The sequence below is a fragment of the Canis lupus genome, chromosome 10 (genome assembly GCF_003254725.2).
Source record: "Canis lupus dingo isolate Sandy chromosome 10, ASM325472v2, whole genome shotgun sequence".
In the NCBI taxonomy this organism is placed as follows: Eukaryota; Metazoa; Chordata; class Mammalia; order Carnivora; family Canidae; genus Canis; species Canis lupus.
Genome location: NC_064252.1, coordinates 11539655 through 11566514, shown reverse-complemented (window position 1 = coordinate 11566514; position 26860 = coordinate 11539655). Strand labels below are relative to the sequence as shown.

General features: G+C 39.0%; 1 protein-coding gene and 1 long non-coding RNA gene across 8 annotated transcripts in view; one reads left to right on the top strand and one right to left on the bottom strand.

Annotated features, from left to right (window-relative positions):
• CPSF6 (cleavage and polyadenylation specific factor 6) overlaps positions 1–25815 on the bottom strand; it is a 36132-nt gene extending 10317 nt beyond the window's left edge. The window contains exons 1-10 of one of the 5 annotated variants that reach the window (XM_035721719.2): positions 25669–25815; positions 14861–15070; positions 12484–12587; positions 9195–9340; positions 8131–8304; positions 7890–8000; positions 6938–7442; positions 4489–4604; positions 3859–4012; positions 1216–1411 (exon numbers count right to left, since the gene is read on the bottom strand). In XM_035721719.2, the coding sequence (XP_035577612.1) occupies positions 1222–1411; positions 3859–4012; positions 4489–4604; positions 6938–7442; positions 7890–8000; positions 8131–8304; positions 9195–9340; positions 12484–12587; positions 14861–15070; positions 25669–25722 (1764 nt within the window). In that variant the 5' untranslated portion in view covers positions 25723–25815 and the 3' untranslated portion in view covers positions 1216–1221. Of the gene's footprint in view, positions 1–1215; positions 1412–3858; positions 4013–4488; positions 4605–6937; positions 7443–7889; positions 8001–8130; positions 8305–9194; positions 9341–12483; positions 12588–14860; positions 15071–22978; positions 23136–25668 lie in introns of those variants that run through there. The other 4 variants (XM_025476635.3, XM_025476636.3, XM_025476637.3 and 1 more) reach the window with 4 other exon arrangements.
• Positions 25816–26032: 217 nt separating this feature from the next.
• LOC112677877 (uncharacterized) overlaps positions 26033–26860 on the top strand; it is a 34447-nt gene continuing 33619 nt past the window's right edge. For all 3 annotated transcript variants that reach the window (XR_004819254.2, XR_003147246.3, XR_003147245.3), the window contains exon 1: positions 26033–26187. This is a non-coding gene — a long non-coding RNA (uncharacterized LOC112677877). The remainder of the gene's footprint in view (positions 26188–26860) is intronic.

Below are 26860 nucleotides of genomic sequence, written 5' to 3'. Positions count from 1 at the left end.
TCAATAATGTAATAGCTAATCTACCATAAAAATCAGATTTACATGCTTGTTTTATAAATAGCATTATTCAATAAGGATCTCATTTGCTAAAATATATCTATTAGTTAAAGAAACTGCTATTCTGTCAAAGAATTGCATACACTTGATAGTCTCTGATTTTGCCCATAAAAATTTAAATACTAACAATTATCATGACTAAATTTTTAGTGTTTCCCACAATTATGGAAAATAACTGTGTAAAGAATGGTTACCTATAAGGGGTTTATTTTAGCCTAATTTACTTTGGATATGCCACCAACACATAAAGAAAAATTACTTGTTCACAGAATAACCGTTGTGTCACATGCACAAGCCTCACAGTGCCCTCCCCCTACTTTTCACATGAATAAATGCTGTTCACAAATATAAAAATAAAATTACACGTGAAAATGAAGTATAAACAGACAACTTCCCGCTTTATGAAAAATGTACACAAGAAATAGTTTTAAAATACAGAAAAAAAGACACAATGATTATGGTTTATGAATGAAACATCAAAGAAAATTATTTCAAGGTTATTCTAACCTGGGGTGCATGATCTGATACAATTTAAAATTCTTAGATATGGAAAACCCTAAACCCATTTTAATTAAGTTTCGCATCTTCTTTGCAAATTAAAGGATATGGTTTCTTTTATTTTAAAACAAAAGCAGATGCCAAGAAAAGTGTCTTCTAAAGAACATTTTAAGTACAAAAGCTCTTTCAATGCTGAGACCATCCTCCTATATTATAAACTATTACATTTTCTTTAAGTTTTAGGGATAGAATGAGTTCAAGGAAAGAAACTTTCAATTTAACTTTTAAATATATACGAATTAACTTCCTGTATTTTGTATTTTAAATTACATGCAAACTATCTATACAATTAAGACAATTCCAATTTTTAGATTTTAGAAGTAGACATGAGTCCTCTTGATTATTTTCTTGCTTTCTTAAGACCATTAACAATCTAAAAGTTTTAACTCCACAATACAATATTCAAAGATAAAACGTCAAATTTTTTTACCTGTCAATACTTACCTGTTATTTGTCTCAGATGTTTCCAGAAGATTTAATTCAGAACAAGTAGTTGGACCATTTAAAATGTAGGTATATACTGTATAAACAATAGCCTTGGAGTTATAATTACTGTTAATAACACATATGCTAAATATAACCGGAACAAGGAATACCCACCTTCTTCTAACGATGACGATACTCGCGCTCTCGGTCCCGTTCTCGGTCCCGGTCTCGGTCCCGATCCCGGTGTCTCTCTCGTTCTCTGCTTCTCTCTCTATAATAATCATCATGACGATCTCTACTACGGGATTTATGACGCCGACTCTTTTCTCGTGATCTACTATGGTCCCTCTCTCTTGATCGTTCACGTCTTCTAAAAGAAATTACTGGATTAATGCTCTCTGTAAGTGGATAGCAGTGTTTAAAAGTACCTAAGGCAAAAAATTCTTTACAAATCTAGTTTAGACTTAGGATATCCTGAACTTCCAATAATGATTTACCAACTCATCTAACAAGCATGAACTAGAAGTTCCATTTTTAAAAATATTCACCCCCAAACTGGGAACCAGACACACAGGGGCAATACATCTTATTACATCTAATAGCCTAAAACAAACACGTAGTGTTTACTGAACAAAAAACAGAAAGGTCAAAGAGAAAAAATTTCAAAGGACATGTTGTTTCAAACTAAAGAATGTATAGAAAGTAGTTTTTCAGACATAAAATTCATGAGATTATGAGACTTAAAATACATAAATATTACCACCCATTAACAGGTTTCGTAAACCTATGTGTAAGTTATCAATTTTACTTTTATAACTAACCCAAATATGATTAATCATGAGTGCTACTCCCTTAAGAAATTTTCCAATAATATGTATGTTTGCTAGCTACAGGGGTGTGCGATGGAGAGCTGCGGGACATGATGGGAAGCAAAGTTCAAAACTTAGTACTTATGACCACTAGAAAATACTACAATACTATTCACATTTTATTCAATAAAAAGCAATGTCTCATTTAGCTGCTTTCAAACACAAATCAAAAAAACAGGTAATTTGACCAAACTAAACTGCTTAAAATACTTTTCTGAAATTCACAATAAGGAAGTAACTGTAAGATGAAATATCCATTTTGTATTTTTGCACCAGATAGCTAGACTTAGCAAACATCATTAGATGCTAAGCTCCTTGATCAAGGAAGTTCTTATTAAGTAGGGCTTAAAAAACTAAAAAGGAGACTATGTAAACGTATGGTCTTCAGCTATGACAATTTTGTTCAGCTATGGAGATTCTTATTTACACTGGGTCAGAAAGGTACTCATTAGGAAATTGGGGACCATGACAAAGAAAAGCTCCTTTCCCTTATCTTAATGAATACTCTACACCAGATAAAATACACTAAGGACAGATCTATGAATATCTCGTAGAGATTAAGGATCTACTACCTTTCAAATATATGTAAAATTTCAAAGGTAGCTACAATGCTTTAAAAAAAAAAGGAATTACCTAATTAGAAAATAACAGATCATTCATTAATTCCTTTGTTCAAAGAAATATTTATTTGGCACCTATTCTGTACCAAACATTGTTTAGAGGATCCCTGGGTGGCTCAGCAGTTTAGTGCCTGCCTTCGTCCCAGGATGTGATCCTGGAGACCCGGGATCAAGTCCCACATCAGGGTCCCTGCATAGACCCTGCTTCTCTCTCTGCCTGTGTCTCTGCTTTTGTGTGTGTGTCTCTCATGAATAAATAAATAAAATCTTAAAAAACAACAACAACAATAAAACACTGTTTAGTCATTAGAAATATTGTTGTGAACAAGACGGGTAAGGCCCCTTCCATCTTTCAACATATGTTCTAGTGAAAAAAAAAAAAAAAAAAGAAATGTGCAATAATAATAAAGAACAGTGTTGCCTGCTGAGTGGCTCAATCAGTGGAGGGTCCAACTCTTGGTTTTGGCTTAGGTCATGATCTAAGGATTATGAGATTATGCCCTGCGTCAGGATCTCCAACGCAGAGTCTGCCTTGGATTCTTTCCCTCTTTCTCTCCCTCCCCTCAAATAAATAAATAAAATCTTAAAAAAAAAAAAAAAAAAAAAAAGATTATGGTGTACTATGAAAGAAATAAAAAGAATAACCTGGGAGAAGACCTCTCCTAGAAGTCAGGTTGAGTTGAGGCATGAAGAGTAAGAAGACAGCTATATGAAGAGCCAGGGAAAAGGACTCCCAGCAGAAGGAATATCAAGTATAAAGGCAGTGAGGTGATTAAGTGTTGATGTATCAAGAGGAAGAGAAGGGAGACCACTGTGACAAGAGAATAGTGAGCAAGGGGTAAGGTACACAATGAGGCTGGAAAGACAGGAAGGTATCATACAGTGTCTCAATGTTTACAGTCTTATTCTAAGAGTAACCAGAAACCTTTGAAGGGTTTTAGAAGCAAGCAAACACCTGGCATTTGATTCAATGTTTAAAACAAAAACAAAAACAAAAAACATTCTAGCTGTTGCATAAACAGTAATAAGTAAAATCAAAGTCCTACTTTAAAGTCCCAGACACATTATTTTTTGTTATTTTAAAAGTAACAGTTTTTTATTTTTATTTATTTTTATTTTTTTTATGATAGTCACAGAGAGATAGAGAGAGAGGCAGAGACACAGGCAGAGGGAGAAGCAGGCTCCATGCACCGGGAGCCCGACGTGGGATTCGATCCCGGGTCTCCAGGATCGCGCCCTGGGCCAAAGGCAGGCGCCAAACCGCTGCACCACCCAGGGATCCCTAAAAGTAACAGTTTTAAATAAGACATGAGACAGGAAAGTTTTACCTTGATCCAGAACCATAAGACTTGGATTCAATTCCATGAAGGCAATCTTGCAAAGAGCTAATAAGAACTTTGCAACGATCATCAGCAGATACTTTGGATTGTTTAATTAAAGAAATTGCAGTTACCAATGTCTCAATAGCACTCCCATAATCACCTATGAGGGAAAGGAGAGGGGTTAAAATCAAATAAATTATTTCCAAAATACCACCAAACCACTTGGGATAAGAGTGATAAAGTGTTTTATAAAAGAGCACTAAAATAACTACAGAAGCTGTCTTAATTTTAGTGTTTCACCATGTGGAAACAGCTTTATGCGTTAAATTAGCATGATTTGTTATTATTATAGCTGTATAAGACAAGTTATTTGTAAATACAAGAATCAAACTTAAGCCATTAAATGTCAGGACTAAAATTTAAATCTACATTTAAAAATTTTAAATTATGGATCTTTTCATTACACTGTGACATATAGCTTCTTTCAATGTCTTTTAAATAAATATAGGTATGATTTGGGAATATGAACATAGTAAGTACTAAATGTAAATGACCAATCTTTAAGATTGCACATAGTTTTAGGTCCTTTCTAATAACACAAATAAGAAATATTAATATAGGAAGAAATATACAAACCAGCACTGGCATCAGATACAGCTCTTGAAATAGCACTGCTTGAGATTGCCCTATTTCTATTCATGATTTCTTCAAACTCAGCTTCACTCAATGGCGTTCTTGCAGTATCCATTTCCCTGTAAAATAAAAATAAACCTTAAATTGTACTCAACAAATTTTCTAAGTTAGTCATAACAGTATAAAACAATTCATAGTAGTTGCTTTTGACAAGTGCCTCAGAGCAAGTAGTTACTTTCCCAGAGCGAAGCATACTATTTATCCTATAAAGAGAAAAAGTCTAAGCAAAATTCTCTTACACTACCATCTTTCAGCTGAAATAAAGTAGCAACTTAGAAATCTTGTCTTTCTGGAAGCCTGAAATAATGTATTTACATATGCACAATATTCTTCAGGCACCCAAAAACAGAAATAATAAATTATTTTGATGTATATAAGATAGTTACTTGTTATTATAACTTTCATTTACATATATGCTTTTAAACGTTGACAGTAAAAAATACAGCTCTATACAATTAAGGAATCTGGTTACAATCATCCTTTAGGCACAGGGCCCAACTCACAATAGAAGGATAACAAACGTCTGATTAATTAATAGAACTTCAGGCAGGGACAAGATCTTAGACCATCTTGTTTGCCACTGAATTTCCAGAAAAGCATCTGGCAAATAAAAGATATTAAGTATAAACAACTGTTGAAAAAAATGAATTAAATGCTAAAATTTTCTATAGCTGCTTGACAACTTTAAAAATTGTACATGTACACTGTGTCAACTGTACTTAAAAAAGAAAAAGTGTACATGTACAGTATAGGAAAAGGAAAGCTTTTTGCCATCTGAGTTACTAGTTAGGACACTGAGTTAAGGGAGGCAGTAGTTCATTTCATTGAAATGAGGAAATAGCTAATCTAATCTTTTACATGCTTCTAAGGTATTACTATTACTCCCCAAATTATAAACATCCTGAGCAAATTACAAGTTGTTCAAAATACATGTTTTTTAACCAAATGATGTGACTTGTGCCCATCCTATCACCCTTAAAAGTTCTCATGTAAGATGAGTTTTCTCTAATTTTTTAAAAAAAGATTAGTCATTAATAACCACCTCCCCATTCTTGAAAATTTAATACTGCACAAATTCTATTAGGTTAGGAAAAGGGTATGAAACTCAAATTTTAAACAAACTAAGTCATCTAACCCATTCTTACATACTAAAGGTGAACACTTAATAATATGAAATCACTCACTGGAATTGAACACAAAAAGTTTTACTATTACTAGTTCAGCAGTTTTAACTGTTTTCTAGAGGAAACAGTATTTTCTTTTTTAAAAAGATTTATTTGAAGAAGAGAGTGAGAAAACACGCACACAAGCAAGGGGATAGGGAGGCAGATGGTAAAGGGAGAAGCAGACTCCCAAATGAGCAGGGAGCCCAACATGGGGCTCAAACCAAGGATCCTGACGATATGACCTGAGCCAAAGGCAGATGCTTAACCAACTGAGCCACCCAGGCGCCCCTAAACAGTATTTTTAATAGTTATAATGATGCAACCTCTACAAACAGATAATGGTTAATGGGCGTTGTTTACAACATCAAATTTACTGCCATGTGCCTGTGCAATTGCATGGAATTAGGCAGACTCTCAAATCCATTCCTTCAGGACATTATCAGACAAAATGAAATACAAGGTAGTTTAACAGTGATAGTTTAAAAATATAAACTCAGAGGAAATTAAAGGGGGCAAATTCAAATAGTTCTTAGAGATGACAAACCTAGCTCTCTAAATTATGTTTCGAGTATGGATAGTTTTTAAATTACTTTTGAAAGGGGCTAAGAGATCACTTACTTGAACAGTGATTTCCACCTAGCTCTTCTCCAAGGATCACCATTATTTTAATTTCCATAAAAACTGTGTTTTATAGGCCTTTATCTACCCAAATATACTTGTAAATTATCGAATGTTCCCATTTTAATTAAACGTTAGTAATTTGCCACTCAGGACTCCTAATCACCATGAGATAATCATTAGTACTCACATAATAAACTGATCTAATTCTTAAAATGAAGAAACTTTAGTGCTCTGTGTAGTATCACCAATGGTAAATGAGATTCACTTTAAAATCTTAAAAGTAGCTTAAGAATCCCACTTGCTCATTTAAATTATCTTTATTAACCTCTTTTAACTTAAAAAATAATGGAAATGAATCCCTAGGATTTAGTGACTTGCTCTAAATCATGCGTCTTTATTAAGTGGCAGAGGTAGTTTATTCCCAACGCTGTTTGTCTTTCATCAGATGACACTGCCTCTTCAAACAAGAGAAAACAATATAGAAAATTTAGTATCTGGGGAAAAGGTCATAATTTAAAAAACCAGCCAAACAAAAACCTTAGTGATGAGAACATGGAATATCTTTTGCCAATCAAATCCACGGTCCTAAATACACACTAACTTACCTCCCAGGAGGCCCATAGTCACCCCTGTCATAGGGTGGGGGTCGGCCATACGGATCTGTTGGCGGTGGGCCCCGGCTATCTGATGTAGGCATGCCGCTGTTAGTCGGTGGAGGAAAGAAAGCCGGGTTCACATGTGGAGCTGGTGGTGGGGCACCTGGAGGTGGTCCAGGAAGATGCGGAGGAGGAGCAAGTGTAAGGGGCGGCCCAAGAGGGCCGGGTGGGCGAGGTGGAAAGGGGCCTGGAGGTGGAGGTGGTCCCTGTTGTGGAGGTGGTGGGCCAGGAGGGGGGCCGTAGCCTGGAACTGGAGGTGGAGGGCCGGGAGGAAGCGGGCCCAGCGGAGGCTGCCCAAAAGGCTGTCCAGGAAAAAGAACTGGTGGTGGAGGGCGATCTCCTCGATTAGGAGGCCCAGCTAAAGGGGGAGGCAGAACCTGACCCGGAGGTGGAGGACCCGGTGGACCAGGTGGGCCTGGAGGGCCCAAGGGTGGACGTGGCGGAGTCTGTCCAGCTACAGAACAGAGGAGAGAGGAGAGAAAGAGAGAAAACACTTCAGTAAGGGATTACAACCGGTATGCCAAGATCATACTTTTAAAGCACAACTCACAGACCAAGATTCTTTCTCTTTAAATGAAACCCGTATGGTAAATGCTACACTAACAACTACAAAAGTGAAGCATATCTTTACAAATGTAACTAGCTCAATTTATGCTTAAGAAAAACTATTGAAACAAAAAACGTTAATAAAGAAGATTACAATGCTTAGAGAGAGTTTCCATCTTTCAGCGTACACACATTTCTTACAGTGAAATCACCCACCTTATATTCTACTCTGATGCCAAGCTAGAAAGTGAAACAAGGAAAAATGGTCTTGAAAGGATTTTTTAAGAGGTAAGAAAATAAGACGGATGTAAATATTCTATATATAAGTCAAGCAAGTTTGGAGAAAAATAAAGACCTTTTAGGCCAAAAATGGGTATTTCCTCTATGCTGTGCCCCATATGCCATGGAATCCTAGTTTCCAGGAACAAAGGCCGAGTTCCTTTAACAAGATGCTTGATCAAATTTCCTGGATTCCAAAAATAGCATAACAAGGAGAGTAAGTTACATTAATAATGCATTACTTGAAAAAGAGAGAAAAGGAAAAGAGGTATTAAGGTAGACACATTTTATCCATGGTAATTTAAGAAAAATTTTACCTGGAAAAGGTGGGGGTGGCCCTCCTGGTCCTGCTGGTCCAGGAAATCTGTCCCCACCGGGAACAGCCCCTGGAAAACGGCCCCGTCCTCTACCACCTTGTGGAAATGCTGCACGTGAACTGCCTCCTGGAGGACCAGCTTTACCTTCCCCAGACATTTGTCCTGATTGTGTAGCTGCAAACATCCAAATACTCATAAATAGCATTTATTAAAATAGTCCTCTGAAATGTAACCACTGCTATTAGAAACATCTATTTCAAAGTTCAAGTATGCTATATACTAAATTGCAGATGCCTCAGGTCTGTCCACACTACATGAGAAGTACTGGTTAGAAAATGTTCACATCTAGTTAAGTTCTTTTGAAGTCTCAAAATATCCAGACTTAAGTGTATTTCCACTGAGTAAATATGAGTTACTTTTGAAATACCAGTACTCTGCAGCAACCAAGACTGAAATTCTCCCAACAGAAATACGAATTTCGGTAAGCAAAAATTATTTAAATCTTATAACATATTCTTCACTTAAGTCTTATGTGCTAATAAGAAAAACAACCACTTGAATTTCTGTTAATTACATGATCATCTACCTTATCTCCTTAAGTGACAGCATTCCTAAGTGTGTAATGGCAAATCTTTTCTATATTCACTTTACCAAGTGGTGAAAGATCTTGGTGCCACGCAGAAAATCAACGAGTATTTTCTGGTTACCAGTGGTTTCTCCCCACCACAACACACATCCACATAACTGTCCTTCAATCTAAGGATTAGAATGTAGTTTCTTCCTTGCTCTAGGATGGGAATGACAGGACAAGAATGGCAGGGCTATAGAACTTGCAAATTGTTGTATAATATGGGCCTGAGACATGTAGAGAAAAATGGAAATGGGTTTTCAGTACACAGGACCACAGTCATAAACCAGATTTAATTCAAAGGATGGACTCTCTAAAATGGATTCTCCAATGAACTAAGTATCATGATGACTTCTCCAGTGTAATATCTAACAAATACTAACAACATTGCTTAAAATGCACATCTTTTAATAAAGGCCTCTGAGGGATTGCTTACTTTTCCTGGACTGCATTTCAAATTGACTCAGGAACTGTTTATTGCATGGAGTTACAACAGGATTCTGACCATGAAGTTCTCTTTTAGGCAACAGATCCATTAACTTTTTTGAGGATGCTTCAGATCCAACACCAACAAGGGCAAACCTAAAAGACGTTTAAAGGGGTAAGGGTAGAAGGTGAGGAGGGATTAACAAAGCAACTGTTATTGAAGAGGAAATGGTGTGAATTTACCTTTATGTAAGAAAAATGAAAATATTTCTTAAATCTATAGAAGTTCACATTTTCATCTTTAACTTTTTCAAAAGAAAAACATACCATACACTTGACTTATTTAAAGTGTACAATCCAGTGTCTTTTAGTATATTCAGAGTTTTACAACCATCACCACAATCAATTTTGGAGCATTTTCATCATCTCAAAATGAAACACCATATTCATGAGCTGTCACTCCATTTCCTCCCATCTTTCCCCAACCCTAGGAAACTACTAATTCACTTTCTGTATTTATGAATTTGCCTATTCTGGACATTTCATATATATGAAATTATATAATATTGGTCCTTTGTGACTAGCTTCTTACACTTAGCAGTTGTTTTCAGGGTTTACGTATATTGTAACATGTATCATTCTTAATGTCTTTTTATGGCTGCACATAATATTTCATGATATGAATACAGCACATTTAAAAAAATCCATTCATAAAAAAATCCATTCATCAGTTGACGGACATTTGGGTTGTTTCCATTTCTTGGTTATTATGAATAATGCCACTGTAAAAAGATGCTCAACATCACTAACAGGGCAACGTAAATCAAAACTATAATGAGATACTGTTTCACACCCACTAGGATGACTATAATCAAAAAGATGGAAAGTTTTGGTGAGGATGTGGAGAAATTGAAAATTTCATACACTGCTGATGGGAATGTAAAATGGTGCAGTTACTTTGACAAATCATCTAGTAGTTCCTTCAAAGATTAAATATAGAATTAACATATAATCCAATAATTCCACTATTGTGTGTGTGTGTGTGTGTATACCTACCTACATTATGGAACTGAATATATGGGCACACAAAACTGGTACAAGAATAGTCATGGGGCATTATTCATAATAGCAAAAGTGGAAAACAACCCTAATGTCCAACAAATGATGGAATAAAAATGTGGTACTTCCATATAATGGAACAGTATTCATCTATAAAAAGAATTAAGTATGACACATGCTACAAAATGGCTGAATCTTGAAAACACTATGCTATGTGAAAGAAGTCAGTCACAAAGGACCACATACTGTATGATTTTATTTTTATGAAATGTTCAGAATAAGCAAATCCACAGAGATCAATTGTTTAACAGGTATGGGATTTCTTCTGGGGGTGATGAAATGTCCTGGAATTAGTGATAATATATCAAAAGCCATCAGACTGAACATTTTTAATAAAAGGACAATTTAAAAAATAAAAATAAAAGGTCAATTTTATGGATGTGATTATATGTATCTCAATTACGAAAAATAAATTTTAAAAAGTGGAAAAAGTATAAAAACAAGAAAAGAAAGGAATGACTATCAATTTCATACAGTTATAGGATATTCTAGATTATTCTCAGAGAGGCTCTTAGGAGCTTAAAACTTCTCTCCAATGTTCAAAATGGTCCCTTAACTAGATCCCTTATTCTAGTCAATGAAAAATTCTGGTGTGTGACAGAAGATTATCTTGGGTCACAACACTTAGACACAACCTAATGAATTCATTAAATTAACAAATATTTAGTGACCACCACCACCTACATGCCAGACATAATCCAGGGTTAGGGACGCAAGAGTGAACAAAACAAAATCCTTCCTCTCATGGAGCTTACAACCTAATGGAGAGAAGACAGTAAGTAAAAAATACTATAATAAAGAAAAAAGAAAGGAAACAGTGAAAGGAGTAGAAGGTAATATTTTGCATAGGATGATGGATGAGAAAAGAGAACTCTTTCAAGAGTCCTGAATGAATTGAAAGAGATCCATGTGGATATTTGGGAGGAAGAACAAACTAAGAATAAGAAACTACTAGCATAAAAATCCCAGGTAGGGAATGTGTTTGAGGAACAGTAGAGATAAATGTGGCTGAAACAGTATAAGGAAGGCGAAGAGTGGTAGTATATAAGGTCAGACAGGTGGTAGGGAACAGATCACAAAGTGCCTTGTAGGCCACAGTAAGATTCTGGCTTTTACTCTAAGTGATAGGAGCCCAACAGAAGAAGATCTGAGCAGACAAATATTGATGTCACTTTTTTCCAATGTTTACACTGTGTAGTAACATAAGCTGTAGGGGATTTAGGGTGAAAGCAAGAACACCAGGTAGGCTATTACAAAGTTCAAGTAAGAGATAACAGTGGCTCAGACCAGGTAAAAGAGAAGTGAAGTTCTTGAGAAGTGGTTGGATTCCAAATATATTTCAAAAATATTCTTAACATACACTAATACACTGAACAACATTAAACAAGCATATTAAGGCATATTCTATATCATTTTGCATCTAGCAATTTATTTTAAAAATCCAAAATCTGCACCTCAAGGTTTATATAAAGTGATGCCTGCTGTAACATTATTTATAATTGGCAGCCTGAAATCCCAAATGACCAAAAATAAGAATGGTAAAATAAATTACTGCAGCATATAAGCTAAGATGGAAAGAATTAAGACATTAGAGAGGATGTGGTATTTATGGGTAAATATGTTTTTACTCATGTCCTAAAACATGTGAATTGTAATCCTGTTCTCAATTTTTTTGCACTTAAAATACAATAGAAGCACGAGGAAAAAACCTTAAAGTATAGTCACTAAATATTAAGAGTGACTGTGTATAGACAGTGAGCTTGTGGCTTTTTATATTCCTGTTTCTGGGTGTCTGTATTTAAAATGTTGCTATTAATGATCCTATCTCATTTATATAATTTAACAGTTAAAAAAAATTAAACCAAACATTCATGCTACATTATTCTCCAGTTGCCCATCTTTGCCCATCCCTAATCACAGGAGAATAATGCTTCTTCAAACTGTCATTTCAATAATCATTTCAACCACAGCGGGAGGAACAGAAAAATTAAATAGGCCTAATCAGTCTACACTCCTAGCTTCACTAGTTTTAGTAAGTTAGGGCAAGTGCCCGTATCTCTGCCCAAGAACCTTCTGCCAATGTGAATAAAGCATATGTATAGTTAGTATTAGGAACAGTTGCTCTCAAAATTATAATCATTAGCTACATATTAAGGAAAAAATGAAATTAAAATTCTTACCCCTTTGACTGGCCATTTGCCCGATTTTCAAAAAATTTTATCTCCAAAATATCATTCACTCCCAAAGAATGAACTGCTTCAGTTAAGTCTTCATCTGTTGTCCACTGTAAAACATTTCCTCCTCATTAACTATCAAAACATCCTAGATTTTTACTGTTCCAATTTAGTTTTTAAGGGTAAACTCAAACAAACAGGAGACAGTCAATGCTCAGTGCAAATTTAACTAGAGATACTGCCAATTAGTCTTTTTTTTTTTCTTTAAAGATTTTATTTATTTATTCATGAGAGAGAGAGAGAGAGAGAGGCAGGCTCCATGCAGGGACCCCAGGACTTGATCACGGAACTCCAGGATCACGCCCTGAGCAGAAGGCAGCCACTTAACTGCTGAATCACCCAAGCATCCCTAGTCTTTAATTTTTAAATGGCATAAAAGCACCTGAAGACCTAACTTCATCCCTTGATGAGAGTTTCAGAAATTAGAAGGTATATATCCTTAGAGATAAGAGATTTTTTTTTTTAACTCAAAGAATTTCTGGTCTCTCCCAACTAAACTGCTACAATGTTAAATTTTTAATAAAACCAATCTCACTTATCATTTCTCTCCTTAAAGCAAATTATTTAGGGAAATAAATTCCACCTTATGTTTGAGTAGAAGATAAAAAAGAAACCGAAAACCACTAACATGCACTGAGTACCTATCATGTACTTTATATCAAATATTTAATGCTTAAAACAGTATTATACGTCCTATTATTATTCCCATTTCATATATGGTGCAATGGAGAAGTTAAAAAGCTTGTCCAAGATCACAAAAACAATACATAGAAGAACTAAGATCCAGAGTCTTATTTAGGAATTGCACTCCTCACAACTACCCTTACACTGTCTCCAGTATTATAAAACTGCTCAGACTGAGTGGTTGGGGATGTAGTTAGTTTTTTAAAACTGTGAACATTTTAAAATAAAATGCTGCTAAGGAAGACGAGTGACAAATTTTGATTTCTAGACAATTTTTAAACTTTCAAATGTATGTACTAAACGTTTCTGAGGGCAGCCTGGGTGGCTCAGCAGTTTAGCGCCGCCTTCAACCCAGGGCGTGATCCAGGACCCGGGATCGAGTCCTGGGTTGGGCTCCCCGAATGGAGCCTGCTTCTCCCTCTGCCTGTGTTTCTGCCTCTCTCTCTCTGTCTCTCATGAATAAATAAATAAAAATCTTAAAAATAAATAAATAAATAAATGTTTTTGAGTAGAGATGTAGACTCTATAGGACCATTTCAATGAATATTTAGGAGTTATACTAATAAAATAATATACACTGAACACCCAGTTAATAAAATTCCCAATCAATAATCTCAGTCTCATAAAAAACCCAAATTAAAATACAATGTATACAGCAGTAGTTCCATAAATGAGATTTCAAATTTAAAAGCAGAAATGAAGTTCAAGTTTGTAATATAAATTAGTTAATGAAAACTTACTTTTTTAAAGATTTTATTTTTTAAGTACACACCCAACATGGGGCTAAAACTCACAACCCCAAGATCAAGAGTCACAGTTCTGGGGATCCCTGGGTGGCTCAGCGGTTCAGCGCCTGCCTTTGGCCCAGGGCATGATCCTGGAGTCCCGGGACCGAGTACCGCGTCAGGCTCCCAGCATGGAGCCTGCTTCTCCCTCTGCCTGTGTCTCTGCGCCTCTCTCTCTCTCTCTCTCTCTCTAGGTCTATCATGAATAAATAAATAAGTAAATCTTAAAAAAAGAAAAAAAAAAAAAAAAGAGTCACAATTCTTCCAGACTGAGCCAGCCAGGAGCCCTAATCATTAAAACTTTAAAAAATCCCAGGTCAGCGACACCTGGGTGGCTCTGTCGGTTAAGCATCTGCCTTCAGTTCAGGTCATGATCCTCAAATCCCAGATCAAGCTGAGTGTCAGGCTCTCTGCTTAGCAGAGTTTGCTTCTCCCTCTCCTTTTGCCCCTCCTCACTCGTGTCAAATAAACAAACAAAATCTTAAAAAAAAAAAAAAAAAAATTCCCAGGCCATATTATTTATTCTGAATTCTGGTTTCAGACCTCATGTATTTTTCTGCGTCAAACTAGGATAGCGGACATGTAGAAGTACTAAAGTAAAAAGGATATCTAATTTAAACTCAAAATATTATTTAACTGGAATCTCTACCTAAACAAGCTGAATGACCACAAAATTCAAAACTAGATTTGGAATTTATAATGTTTAAACATACTTGAATTTTTCTCTTCATTGCATAAACAAGCATACAGAACAAATCTTCAAATTTTTATTTTATAAAACAAAAAAATTAACTACTTGATCAGTTCAAAACCAACTACTAATAATTTAATTCATATGTTGAAAGTTTACTTACCCATGTTAGATTTCCAATATACAATGCAATTCTCTTTCCAGTATATGTATAGACAACATTTGGTGCTGCTCCTTTACCCACATCATCACCAACAGTTGGTGGGAGAGTGTCCATGTAATCACGGTCTTCTGGGGCATCTCCATTATTTGCAGATGGAGAGATGACATCATCATACAAATCTATCTGATCATGCCCACCATATTCAGCTTCCTGAGGCACAGAAATAATACTCTAAATTATACAACAGTCAGACAACCACTAAATAGATTTGAATATAAATTCATTCAACTATTTTGTTTTAAAAATCTGGTAGAAGATAAAGCCCCAAAGATCTCAGTATAAATCTTCTCTTACTTTACACCATATATGTATTCTTGAGTGGTACCTATAAAGTGAATTTCTAAACAGTAAATCCTATTTTCCCATTTATATATATTATAGGAAATAATGTTTCTTGGTAAAAAGAATGATGTGGAAACAAAATAATAATATAAAATTTTTCTTGGAAGTACAATGCTCTTAAAGTAGAAGTAATAATACATGAATACAAATAGATGGGCTTCAAAAAAAAAAGGACAGAAAATAGCAAAAAAACTCAAGAGTCATTATAAATCTTTAATATTTAACTGCAGAAAAATACAACTATTATTTTCTATGGTGTTCAGGATCTTGTTGTCCAACTCTGTGAAAGGTATTAGTTTTAGAAAAAAGCACCATGAGCTAAGCCAAAGGAAAGGGGTGAAGAAATCGGAGTACATAAATAATTCCAAATGTCATAATAAATGAACAAGGAAAAGAAAAACAATAAATGAATTAAACTATCCAAATTAGTATCTAGCAATAGTTTCATTATTCTTAGTCAACAAAGAATTAATGCTTACCCGACTTATTAGTTTTCTAGTCAATTTAGCAAGAGATACCTAGTCAATTTGCAAGAGAACAGTGGTATGAACAAGAATTTAGTAAAGCTCTTCCACTGAGTGTCACCAGCAGAATTAAAAAATGCTAGTGGATGCCACTTACATGCCTGAATGGTGAGCAGGAAAAGAAGGAAAGCAAAAAATAGAAATGTACACAGGAGAAAAATTTAAAAAGGAGGGTTCTAGCATCAATAATTAAAGAAAAACAAAATGCAGACATTGGCAAGACAGAAATAATACTGCCCTTCATTTAAACTGCCCTTAGTAAGGGCCACAGGCTTCACTAGCCAGAAGAGGAAGTACTTTTATCTTCCTTTCTTTCCATCACTAAGTATCTAAATAAATGTGAATTATTTCATTTTCCTTATGAGGTAGAGTATTTGAGACAATAAAAGAGAAGCAATTACAATTACGAAACAACAAACTTGAGAATTTGGATATAGCTTATAACCCCTCAATAACAGAATTTATTAAAGACAAATTACCATATAAATGGCACATAAGGAGAGCTATAAGTTCCAATAGTTTTAAGGACTCTTACAAAGATAGAGAAATGATGCAAGGAAAGCATTTGTAACATGACTATAAAGAGATCAACAAAAATATTATTACAGGCCCCAGGAGAACACAGCTATTGTTTTGTTATCCAGAAGAAGGGCAGAGTTAAGAATTTTTTTTCAAAAGATAAAAACCTAAAAAGGGAAATACCAATTATACACACAGCCAAAGGAATCTGAAATTTACAAAGTCATTTTCAGGTAATCTTCTGCATAACTGAGTTAATTAACCAATTTACTAATTATATAACACCATCTTTACATAACATTTTGTTATGAGGCAGAAGGTCTGTAAGGCTTATTATCTAATAAGGAATCCAAGATGTCTAGGTAAGTCATAGAACAAAGCCATCTTTAGCAATGGGCAGAAATAAGACAAGTGACAAAATTATGCCTGGATTTTATTTTGTTTGTACAGCAACATCAAAATAATCTTCTAGAACTGAGTTTTTGTTAAAGTAGCATGCTCAAATTGCAGTGACAGTAAAAATTAAAAGGAGGGATCCCTGGGTGGCGCAGCGGTTTGGCGCCTGCCTTTGGCCCAGGGCACAATCCTGGAGACCCGGGATCAAATCCCACGTCGGGCTCCCAGTGCATGGAGCCTGCTTCTCCCTCTGCCTGTGTCTCTCCCTCCCTCTCTCTGTGACTATCATAAATAAATAAAAATTTAAAAAAAAATTAAAAGGAAAAGGAGTTTTGTTACGAAGTTTCAGTGTAGCTAAAGCTTCAGGTGGCATGACTGCAACAGTGGTGCCATACACTTAAGATACTAAAAAGATTCCCACAAGGGGTAGTGGACACTTTAAGCTCTTGCAAGCTAGTTCTGTACATCAACTGCAATTACTACTACTACTACTACTACTACTACTACTACTACTACTACTATTATTATTCAAAGGGAGTTGTGTTTCCCTCCTCCTCAGCAGACTATAGTCACAATACATGATCTGAGGGAGAGTAAAAAAGAAGCAAGGGTTATTTAAATTTACACTTTCATGTAACAGGTTAACACATTTTTCATTACTTGTAAATCTAGGAAAATGTTTACGTAAATAGACAATAATTTATAGGCATAAATGCAGCTACACTAACCTGGTGAATCATAATCACTTACTATTTTTGTCCGTCCACGAATTCCTATGTTGACACCAACCAATTTTCTGTATTGATATGATTCTACCAATATTTAGGATCAGCCATTTTGTCTGGTAGTTGGACTGCTTCCAATTGGTTGAAGTATGATGCTAATTGAGACCATGGTCCTGGGGTTTGATATCCATGTGGACTAGTTAGCTTCACTCTGTTCCAAGGCCACAGCCTGTACTTCTAGCCCCAACGGTATGCATTTGGATGTGGTGAAAAAATATTAATGAATCTGAATACATTTGCTGCCATTACTAAAAATGCAACTCAAAGTACATACTCTTGAAATATCAGTAATCTTTCTTTTCAGCTTCAGCATATCACATCTATCCTTCACATTAAAAAAAAAAGAGAGAGAGATACAGGACTCCTCTACTTTCTGTTCCCACTTTAAAAAGGAGGGAAACACACATACTCTGAAATTATGCAAAATATGTATCATAGGTCATATACAAGGAATGTGACCTCTGAATGTCCAATTACTGAACAAAACAATAGCTTCTACTTTGTCAAAGAGAAATGGTCAACAGTGTCAAGTTCTATTATGGAAAAATCTTTTCAATTATTATCTTTAGAAAATTTTAATGGCATTCGATAACAAAACAAAAATCAATTATTGTCCCTGTAAATATTTTAGATGACAAATGCTGCCCGGTCCAGCTATCTATTTTTCATAGTAACTAACCTACTGATAGAGCTGCACATTATATATAACTTCCAATAAAAAGCAGTTCTCAGGGTTAAAAAAAAAAAAAAAAGCCAGTAGTACTTTTCATTCCTTACACTCTAAATCACTACAATCGCTCTAACAACAAGGCATCCTTTCAAGATTTTACCCTTCAAGATTATGTTCTACATGATATACAAGTAGCTGCTGCCACATCAGAGAAAAGACTTTCCTCCAAGGACTTATTTTTAGGCATATTTTCCTTAATCATGTCCCATAAAATCTTAGTATCAGACATCCTGTGTATACATTCTGTATACCCTTACTGGGCTGACCATGGAATAACTGTACTACACTCTGTGTTCTCCCTGACACACCCAACATGGCTTTGGGTGATCCTAAATAACAGTATTCTTGCATTATATGAGTACTAGTAACGGTACAGCAAGAGCCACTGGTTTCAAAGCCCCTCTACTGAAGGAGGAGAAAGAGAAGAAGAAAAAGAAAAGAAAGAAATGAAGGAAGAATGAGGTGAAAAAAAAAGAGGAATTTAACAGCCATTTCCATTTGGAGAAATATAAAGGGGGGAGGTTTACATTTTGCATTTACAAAACGTATTCTATACCGAGGAAGAGAAATACTAGCGTGCAAAATCCAGTAGATCATCTAATTCATATTTATCTTTATAGAAAAATACCATTTTTTGTATCTACTTATGTTCTAGTAGATTTGAAAATTAGTTTGTAATCCCTGTGAAAAGGTCAACTAATGTAAAGAAGCCAATGTGATACTAAAAATATGCTACACGAACCACAAAGTGGACAATTCACAGGCAGTTGAATAAACTACGCTCATAAATCATAAAACTGAGTGGGAAGAGTTCCAGATCCACTTAATATTTTTACCAAAGTTTCTGACTCAATCTCTACCTACCTTATTCTCAACTTTACAGCCTTTTTTTTTTTTTTTTCCAACTTTACAGCCTTATCTCAAGATTTTCTATTAAACATAAATTTAGGGATCCCTGGGTGGCACAGCGGTTTGGCACCTGCCTTTGGCCCAGGGCGCGATCCTGGAGACCCGGGATCGAATCCCACATCGGGCTCCCGGTGCATGGAGCCTGCTTCTCCCTCTGCCTGTGTCTCTGCCTCTCTCTCTCTATGTGCCTATCATAAATAAATAAAAAAAAAAATTACAAAAAAAAAACATAAATTTATCAGAAATAAGGTTTCAGTAACACTTGTACAATATTTTCCAGAATTGGCTAGACGACTGGCTAGAGTAGATACATAATGATTAAATATAAAGTATAGTGATTCATGAAATAAAGGCAAGTTGACTTATGAGGATGTCTGGGTCTCTAACTTCTAAGTGAACTTTTTCCCAGCCACAAACTATACACATTTTCATTTTAAAAGTCATCAAATTACTAAATCAGCACAGCTACCAGTGACCTAATACCAGACGAATCAATAACTAAATTCTATATTAAGAGCTTTTGATCTCCAAACAAGCAAAATATACAGTTCAATGTATACAGTGTAAACTTTCCTAAGGTTCCTAGAATTGAATTTCCCCATCAATAAAAAACATAAAGGAGTGTTATAAACACATGACCTATCAGTGTTACAATTAAGTAGAGGCTTCTCATCCACACTACAGTGCATTGTCAGAGTAGACTATCCGAACTTTGTATCTCTCCTTGTTGGCATATCACGCATACTCAAGAAATGTATTTTGAACAACTGAGCTTTAAAAAAAATTTTTTAGTCTTAGTCAAAATAAAAGTCTGTAATTATTAAATATTAGGCTAGTAACTACCACATTAGAGTACAAATCCCAGTTCAAACTGGACTGACACATACTATAGAGGCTGAAACAGAACTGCTTTCTTCTCAACTCCAAGTTCAAGTAATGTAGAGGTTTGGAAGTAGTTCAAATTCTCCTTCCACTGGAGCAACTAACTGTTCTCTTTGGTTACATCCAAAGACCTTCAATTTAAAAACTAAAGAGCACCCATGAAGAATAGCCAAATCTCTTATGCTTTCTCCCTTTCTTCAACCTTATTCTCCATTCTTCAATTCCATCTGGTGAAGAACGAAACTCTATAGTTTCACTAAACTTAATCTCACCCCACCCCCAAATGAAAATTTCTTCTAAGACAGTTGACGGTCTCATACATTTTGAAACAGGTTTATACTGTGCTTAACCAAAATACACACCTGAAGAAAAAGCTTCATAAAATACCATTTAAAATAAAACAAAATGGAAAATACAGTCTACAGAGAATGTCAAAGTATACGAATGTAATTAAAACTGCAGCTCACAGTGAAAAAGGACTTTTTTTTTTTTTTTTGAAGGTTTACAGCAGTTTAGAAGCCAAAATAAGTCAAGGTTGGTTATACTTAGTAAAACAGTTTACTTAACGACAGTTAAGAGTCATAGTTTCCTACAGCAACCAGTAGGAGTAAGAGCACCAGCTCACAATAAAGGGAAAATTAAATCAATCAGTAAGTAGTAATTCTGTAGTTGCCTCTAACTCTGATCAAATTTTGGAAAAATATTTCTGTGACAGTAACTTTTTAAAAAAGAGGATGAACCTTGAAAACGGCCAACTATCCTTTCGGGGCCATGTTTTGTATAAGAATTACGACAGCAAGCAGATTACGAAGACTGAAAATATGCAAAATAATAACAAAAACAAAGCCTCTATTTAATCCCATTTATCTGTTCAAAAGTATGAAGACGTTACTGGTAAAATTCTACAACTGTGTGTGAGATAAAATGCTGTAAGTTCAAGTCAACAAATAGCTACGTTTTTAAGAGAACCCTACAAAATAGCTCATCATCAGGGCCACAAAATTTTAATCTCCTGTCCTGCTCCATTAGCACTAGTTACCGCACAGGGAGAAAGTAAGCATCACTGCTTTCCAGTGATATGTATTAGAGAAATGGACATCCCAAATTAAGTATGGGAACATCTTTCATGAAAAGGTCCCGAAGAACGCTCAATTTCTAAAACTGTACCCAAATTCTTCTTTCATCAAACTAAAAAAGGCAAAGCAAATGTATTACCTCCTAAGAAAAGCTAATGAAGGCCGCCTAGAACGTTTAATTGCTCCTCTACTTTCCGGTATTGGCCCTCTTTTGGATGGAATGTTATACCCATTTGATTTAAAAAAAAAAAAAAAATTCCTAGAGGTCTTTGTCTACTGAACCTTCAAAAGCAGTAGAATCTGATTGTAGAGCCCAAGACCATTTTCTAACTTGTCATCGACACAACTCAGGCATCACGTAGCCAAAATATAAACGCGGTAACAAGACGTTAAGACTCTTTAAAGCTTAACGTTTGATTACAATACCCAGCCTGCGACGGAGTAACAACCGTTTCAAGTTAATTGGGAAATATCTTTCTTTTCACCCCCGGGGGAGGAGGGGGGAGGGGCACAGAGTCATTCCTGAAAACGAGAACAGTTAAGGATTTCTAGCTTTCCCTATTTTTTCTTTTCTTTTTAAAATCTTGAGGCCCTAGAGACAAATAAAAGTCCTGAATGGGACGGAGGGCAGGGGGTGGAAACCCCCCCCTCACCAAAACAAACAAACAAAAAAACACATTAACCAGAACTATATTCATAAGCTTCTCTTACAGACCTAGAATATATAAAAAAAAATAAACTTTTCGGTGCACTGTCGTCAGGCACCATTTAATTCTAAAAAAATTGTGTTTCTAGGATGGAGACAGCGGGCTTGGCTTCCACGCCACTCCCGTCGCAGCAGCGAGACCTTCGGCGGGGCCGCCCAGCTCCGCGGCGGGTGTTCGAGCCCCCGGGGCGGACCTTCCCTCTTCACCTTCTCCGACCTGAGGCAGAGCCCCTCGGAGGGCGTCTCGCATTCGCTTCTGGAAATCAGGTCTAGTTTGCAAACCCTTTAGGGTCAGCTACAAAGGATTTCGGGGCAACGTCCTTTATTGTCATCCTGATCTCCCGCGGAGAGAGCCACCAGCCTTTTTTTTTTTTTTTTTAATTTTCTTTTTTTTTTTCTTTGAATTTTTGTTTTCAATGCTTCCCGATCCCCCCCCCCGCCCCCCGCCGGCCCCTCGGAGCAGCTCGCCTGCAGGTCCTCCCTCAGGCCGCGGCCACCCCTCTCCACAGGTGTCTTCGCCGCGAGGGCCGCGACCCCCGGGGCTGGAGGCGGCCGCGCCGACTCGCACACGCCCGAGTCTGAGAGGACTTGTTGCGAGCGTGCCGGCGCCCGGGCCGCCCTCGGAGAGCGGGAGGCGGCGGGGGGCGGGGAGGGCGCCGAAAGCCGGTGGCGGCGGCGGCGGCGGGGCCCAGGAAGCGGGGCGCGCGGGATACAAAGGGCCGTGAGCGCGGCCTTCCATGAGGCGGCCGGGGGCGCAGGGGGGCGCGGCGGGAGGAACGGGAGCCCGGGCCGAGGCGAGGGCCGGGGAGGACGCGGCGGCCGGCGCGCGCCCCGCCGGGCTGCGCCCCCGGCCCCGCGGCGGCCCGTTCTCCCCGCGGCGCACACGCGGCCTAGCGCGGCGGGAAGCGCCCGCCGGCCGCCGCCAACAATGGGGAGGGCGGGGGAGCGGCGGCTGCACGCGGCCGCCTCCGCGCTCCGGGCCCCCGGCCCCCCGGCCCCGCGGCCCCGCGGCCCCGCAACGACGCGGCGGGGCGAGGGGCGAGGGCCGGGGGGCGCCGCGGCGGGGGCTGCGGGGGCGGCCGGCGCGGCCTCGGCGGCCGGGGGGCGCACGGGCTGCAGCCGCGGCGGGGCCCCGCGGCGGGGGCGGCGGCGTCCGGCCCGCAGCGCCGCGGGCCCGGGCCTCACCCACCTGGTTGAACTCCTCGCCCACATCCGCGTAGATGTCTATGTGGTCCACGCCGTCCGCCATCTTCTCTCGGCCGAGGCCGCCGCCGCCTCCTGCAGGTCCGCCCGCCGCGGCAGCAGCAGCCGATCTGGCGGCGGGGGCGGGGCGCGCTGCGTCACTTCCGAGGCCCGAGGGACGAGGCGGGGGCGGCCGGGGGCGGCGCGGGGGGCGCGCTCCGCTCGGCTCGGCTGGGCTCGGCGGGGCCGCGGGCTGCGGGCTGCGGGCGGGGGGCGGGGGGCGCCCCGCTCTCGGCGGCCCCCGCGGCCGGCGCTCAGGTTCCCGCCTCCCGGCTCTTCCCCAACGACCCTCGGAGCCGGGGCTTCCGGGCGGAGGGCGGTGGAAGGCCCCTGGCCGCGACCCGCCGGGGGCGGGAACCCCGCATTCGGAGAGCGAGCGCCCCGAAAGCCCAAGTCAGCGTTGTTGCCCGCGGCGCCGGGCTCCGGGCTCCCGGCGCCGGGCGGTCGTTCGGACTCCCGTTTGCAAAGCTACTTCGGTTTGCAAGCGACGTAGGCTCCTTGCATGCGATTCAGCTTTGCACCTCGAGCTGCAGTCGCCGACCGCTCTCACCGCCTCCTCTCCTCCCCCCCTGCCCGCTCGCTGCCCTTCGCCTTTCCCCTCCTTAGGCCTCAGGTGGTTGTCTCTGGAGCAGTGCAAAGGGCTCTAACTTTGCAGGCATCCTAGAGCCCACCCGACAGGGTGCAGGCACCTTGAGGCAAGGTGGGGGGGCAGGTGGGGGGGACGGGGGGCTTCTCTCTTGGAACCATAGAATGGCCGAGCCAGGAGGGAACTGCACAAGGTGTCACTGGGCCCAATCACACGGCTGTTGTCCAAACCAGGAACCCAGGCCGCACGGAAGGTGATGAGTCAAACTGGAACCACGTGGTCAATAGAGAAGGCTTTGGGCCAGTACCTGGGGCCCAGATGTCCCCCCGGTTAGAAACCGTATCCCGTCCTTTAGGTCTGTCTCCTCTCCCCCCCCCCAGCCCCCTTAAAAACCCCACCAAGTCAGAGTGTTTGCTCAGGTATACAGGGAACTTTCACACCATGAGAAGCCAAGGAGTGTCCACCTGTACGGGGCAGGTTGGGGAAAGCGTCCCTGGAGACTTAGAGACCAATGTGGTGACGTGGACCCCAATTACCAGTTTACCAGCTCCACGGCCTCAGTCTGGGTACCCACCCTCTCTGTCTCATGTTCAATGTCAGAGACCTTTAGGTCCGAGGTCATAGTATCTGCTTCACCAAGATTGAAGGTGGGTGGTGGGGGTTTAAATAAGATAATACGTGGGCAGCCCGGGTGGCTCAGCGGTTTAGCGCCACGCTCGGCCCAGGGTGTGACCTTGGGGTCCCGGGATCAAGTCCCACATCAGGCTCCCTGCATGGAGCCTGCTTCTCCCTCTGCCTGTGTCTCTGCCTCTCTCTGTGTCTCTCATGAATAAAATAAAATCTTTAAAAAAATAAACAAATAAGATAATACACAAACCCCCATCCTCTTCTACTTCTTTCCATGGGATTTATAGAAGAAAAGAGCCACTGGTGATAAAGGGTGAGACCTTTTTGAGATTGGTAACGGGGTAGGCACCACAGGCCAGTCGTAAATGTCCATATCCCAATCCCTGGAACCTGTGACTCTCTTACTTTATGTTGGAAGGACTTCCCAGGTAAGATTAGATTAAGGGTCCTGGCTTGTCCTTGATTTCCTGGTAGGTCCAAGGTAATCATAAGAGTCCTTCTGAATGAAAGAGGAAGACAGGAGAGGGGAGATTTGGTGATAGAAGCAGTTGATATTCTTTTACTTAAAATTCACTCCAGGCTTCTGACTTCTACTGTTGCCTACAAAAAGTCAGCAGTGCGACTGTTTTTTTGAAGGTCATTGCCCCCCCCCCCCGCCCCCCCCCCCCCCCGGGCTGCTTTTTAAATTTCTTTTTTCTCTTAGACTTTGGTTTTCTGCTCTTTTACTATGTATGTCTGAAAGTGCATTTCTTTTTATTTATGATGCTTGGGATTCACTGGGCCTCTTGAAAGACGTTCATTGATGCCATTCATGAGTTCTGGAAGATTCTCAGCCTTTACTTTTTCAAATATTGCTTCTGCCCCATTCTTCTCTTCTTCTGTAACTCCAATAAATGTATATTAAATCTTTTCTATCCACTATTTCTCTTGCCTTCTCTCTTTTTTTAATCTTTCCATGCTTCATTTTGAATAGTTTTTTTTTCTGATATATTTGCTAGATGACTAATTCTCAAATAGAAATAAAAATAAATAAATAAAAAATAATGGGGGTATCTGGCTGGCTCAGTTCATACAGCGTGCAATTCTTGATCTTGAGGTCATGATTCCAGCCCCACATGGGTATAGAGATTACGTTAAATAAATAGAAACAAAAAAATAGATTACTAATTTTCTGTCCTATGTTGTCAAACTTATCTATTTAGCTATTAATTCTGGTTTGGGGTTTTTCTGGTAATTTTGAGGTTTAGAATTTCTTTTTTTTTTTTTTTAAAGATTGTATTTATTTAGTTGAGAGAGAGAGCACAGGCAGGGGGAGTGGCAAGCAGAGAGAGGGAGAAGCAGGCTCCCCACTGAGCAGGGAGCCCAATGCAGGGCTTCATCCTAGGTCCCCAAGATCATGACCCGAGCCAAAGGCAGACACTTACCTGAGCCACCCAAGTGCCCCAAGTTTTGGAATTTCTATTTGATTCTTCTGGCATCTGTTATGTTCATTTTTATAGCATCCTATTCTTTGCCAAAATTATGAATCTTGGCTTTCATCTCTTTGAGTGTAGTAGGCATCATTGGTATACAATCTGGGTCTCTGCTAATTCCAATATCTGGAGTGCCATTGAGTGTATTGTTGGTTTTTTGTTTTAGTTATTAGTTGTGTTCTTTCTTTCTTTTTTTCTTTTTTAAAGGGAGAGAGGGGTGGGGGTGTACAAAGCAGGGCAGAGGGGAGGGAGAGAGAATCTTAAGCAGGCTTCACGTCCAGCCCAACACAGGGTTCTATCTTACAACCCAGAGATTATGACCTCAGCTGAAATCAAGAGTTGGATGCTTAACCACCTGAGCCACCAAGGTGCCCCTGTCTCTTGTGTTACTTGTGCTATTTCTCACTCATGCTGTCTTATTACCTGTCTTTGCGTGCTGGACATCATAATTGAAATACTTGAAGAAATAATGTGAGTCCTATGATAATTTTTTTCCATAGAGGATTTTCATTATTTTCTGCAAAGCATCTCAGGACACTAATAAACAAGATCACCCTAACCTAGGTGACCTCTCAGCCATCTCTTTTGAATCTGAAGTGCAAAAGCACTCTAAAGATATAGGCCTTATCCCTTCTACATCTTGACCAGGTAATTCCTCACTCCCTGGCTAGCTTTCTCAAGGTTTTAAAATGTTACAGGGGCACCCGGGTGGCTCAGTCAGCTAAGCGTCTGACTCTTGATTTCAGCTCAGGTCATGATCTCAGGGTTATGAGGTTGAGCCGTGAGTTGGGCTGGGCGTGGAGCCTGCTTAAGATTCTCTTACATCCTCTGCCCCTCCCACCCCTGCCCTTGTCTGCTCGTGTTCTCTCTCTCTCTCTCCCCCCACCTTTCTCACTCTTTCTAAAAAAATAATAATAATTAAAATGTTTTTACAGGATACCTGCTTACTTAGCAATGTTCAAGAAATGAAATATTATTGTAGATTACAAAAGAAAATGGATAATAATACTAATAAAAAGAACAAGCAAAATCTCTACTACTTATTGAGTACTTCTATAAACCACCCTTTTTCTTAGGCATCTTATAGTCATTAATGTACATAGATGAAAGTTTGGAGACTTGATTTCTCCTAACTTTACAATAG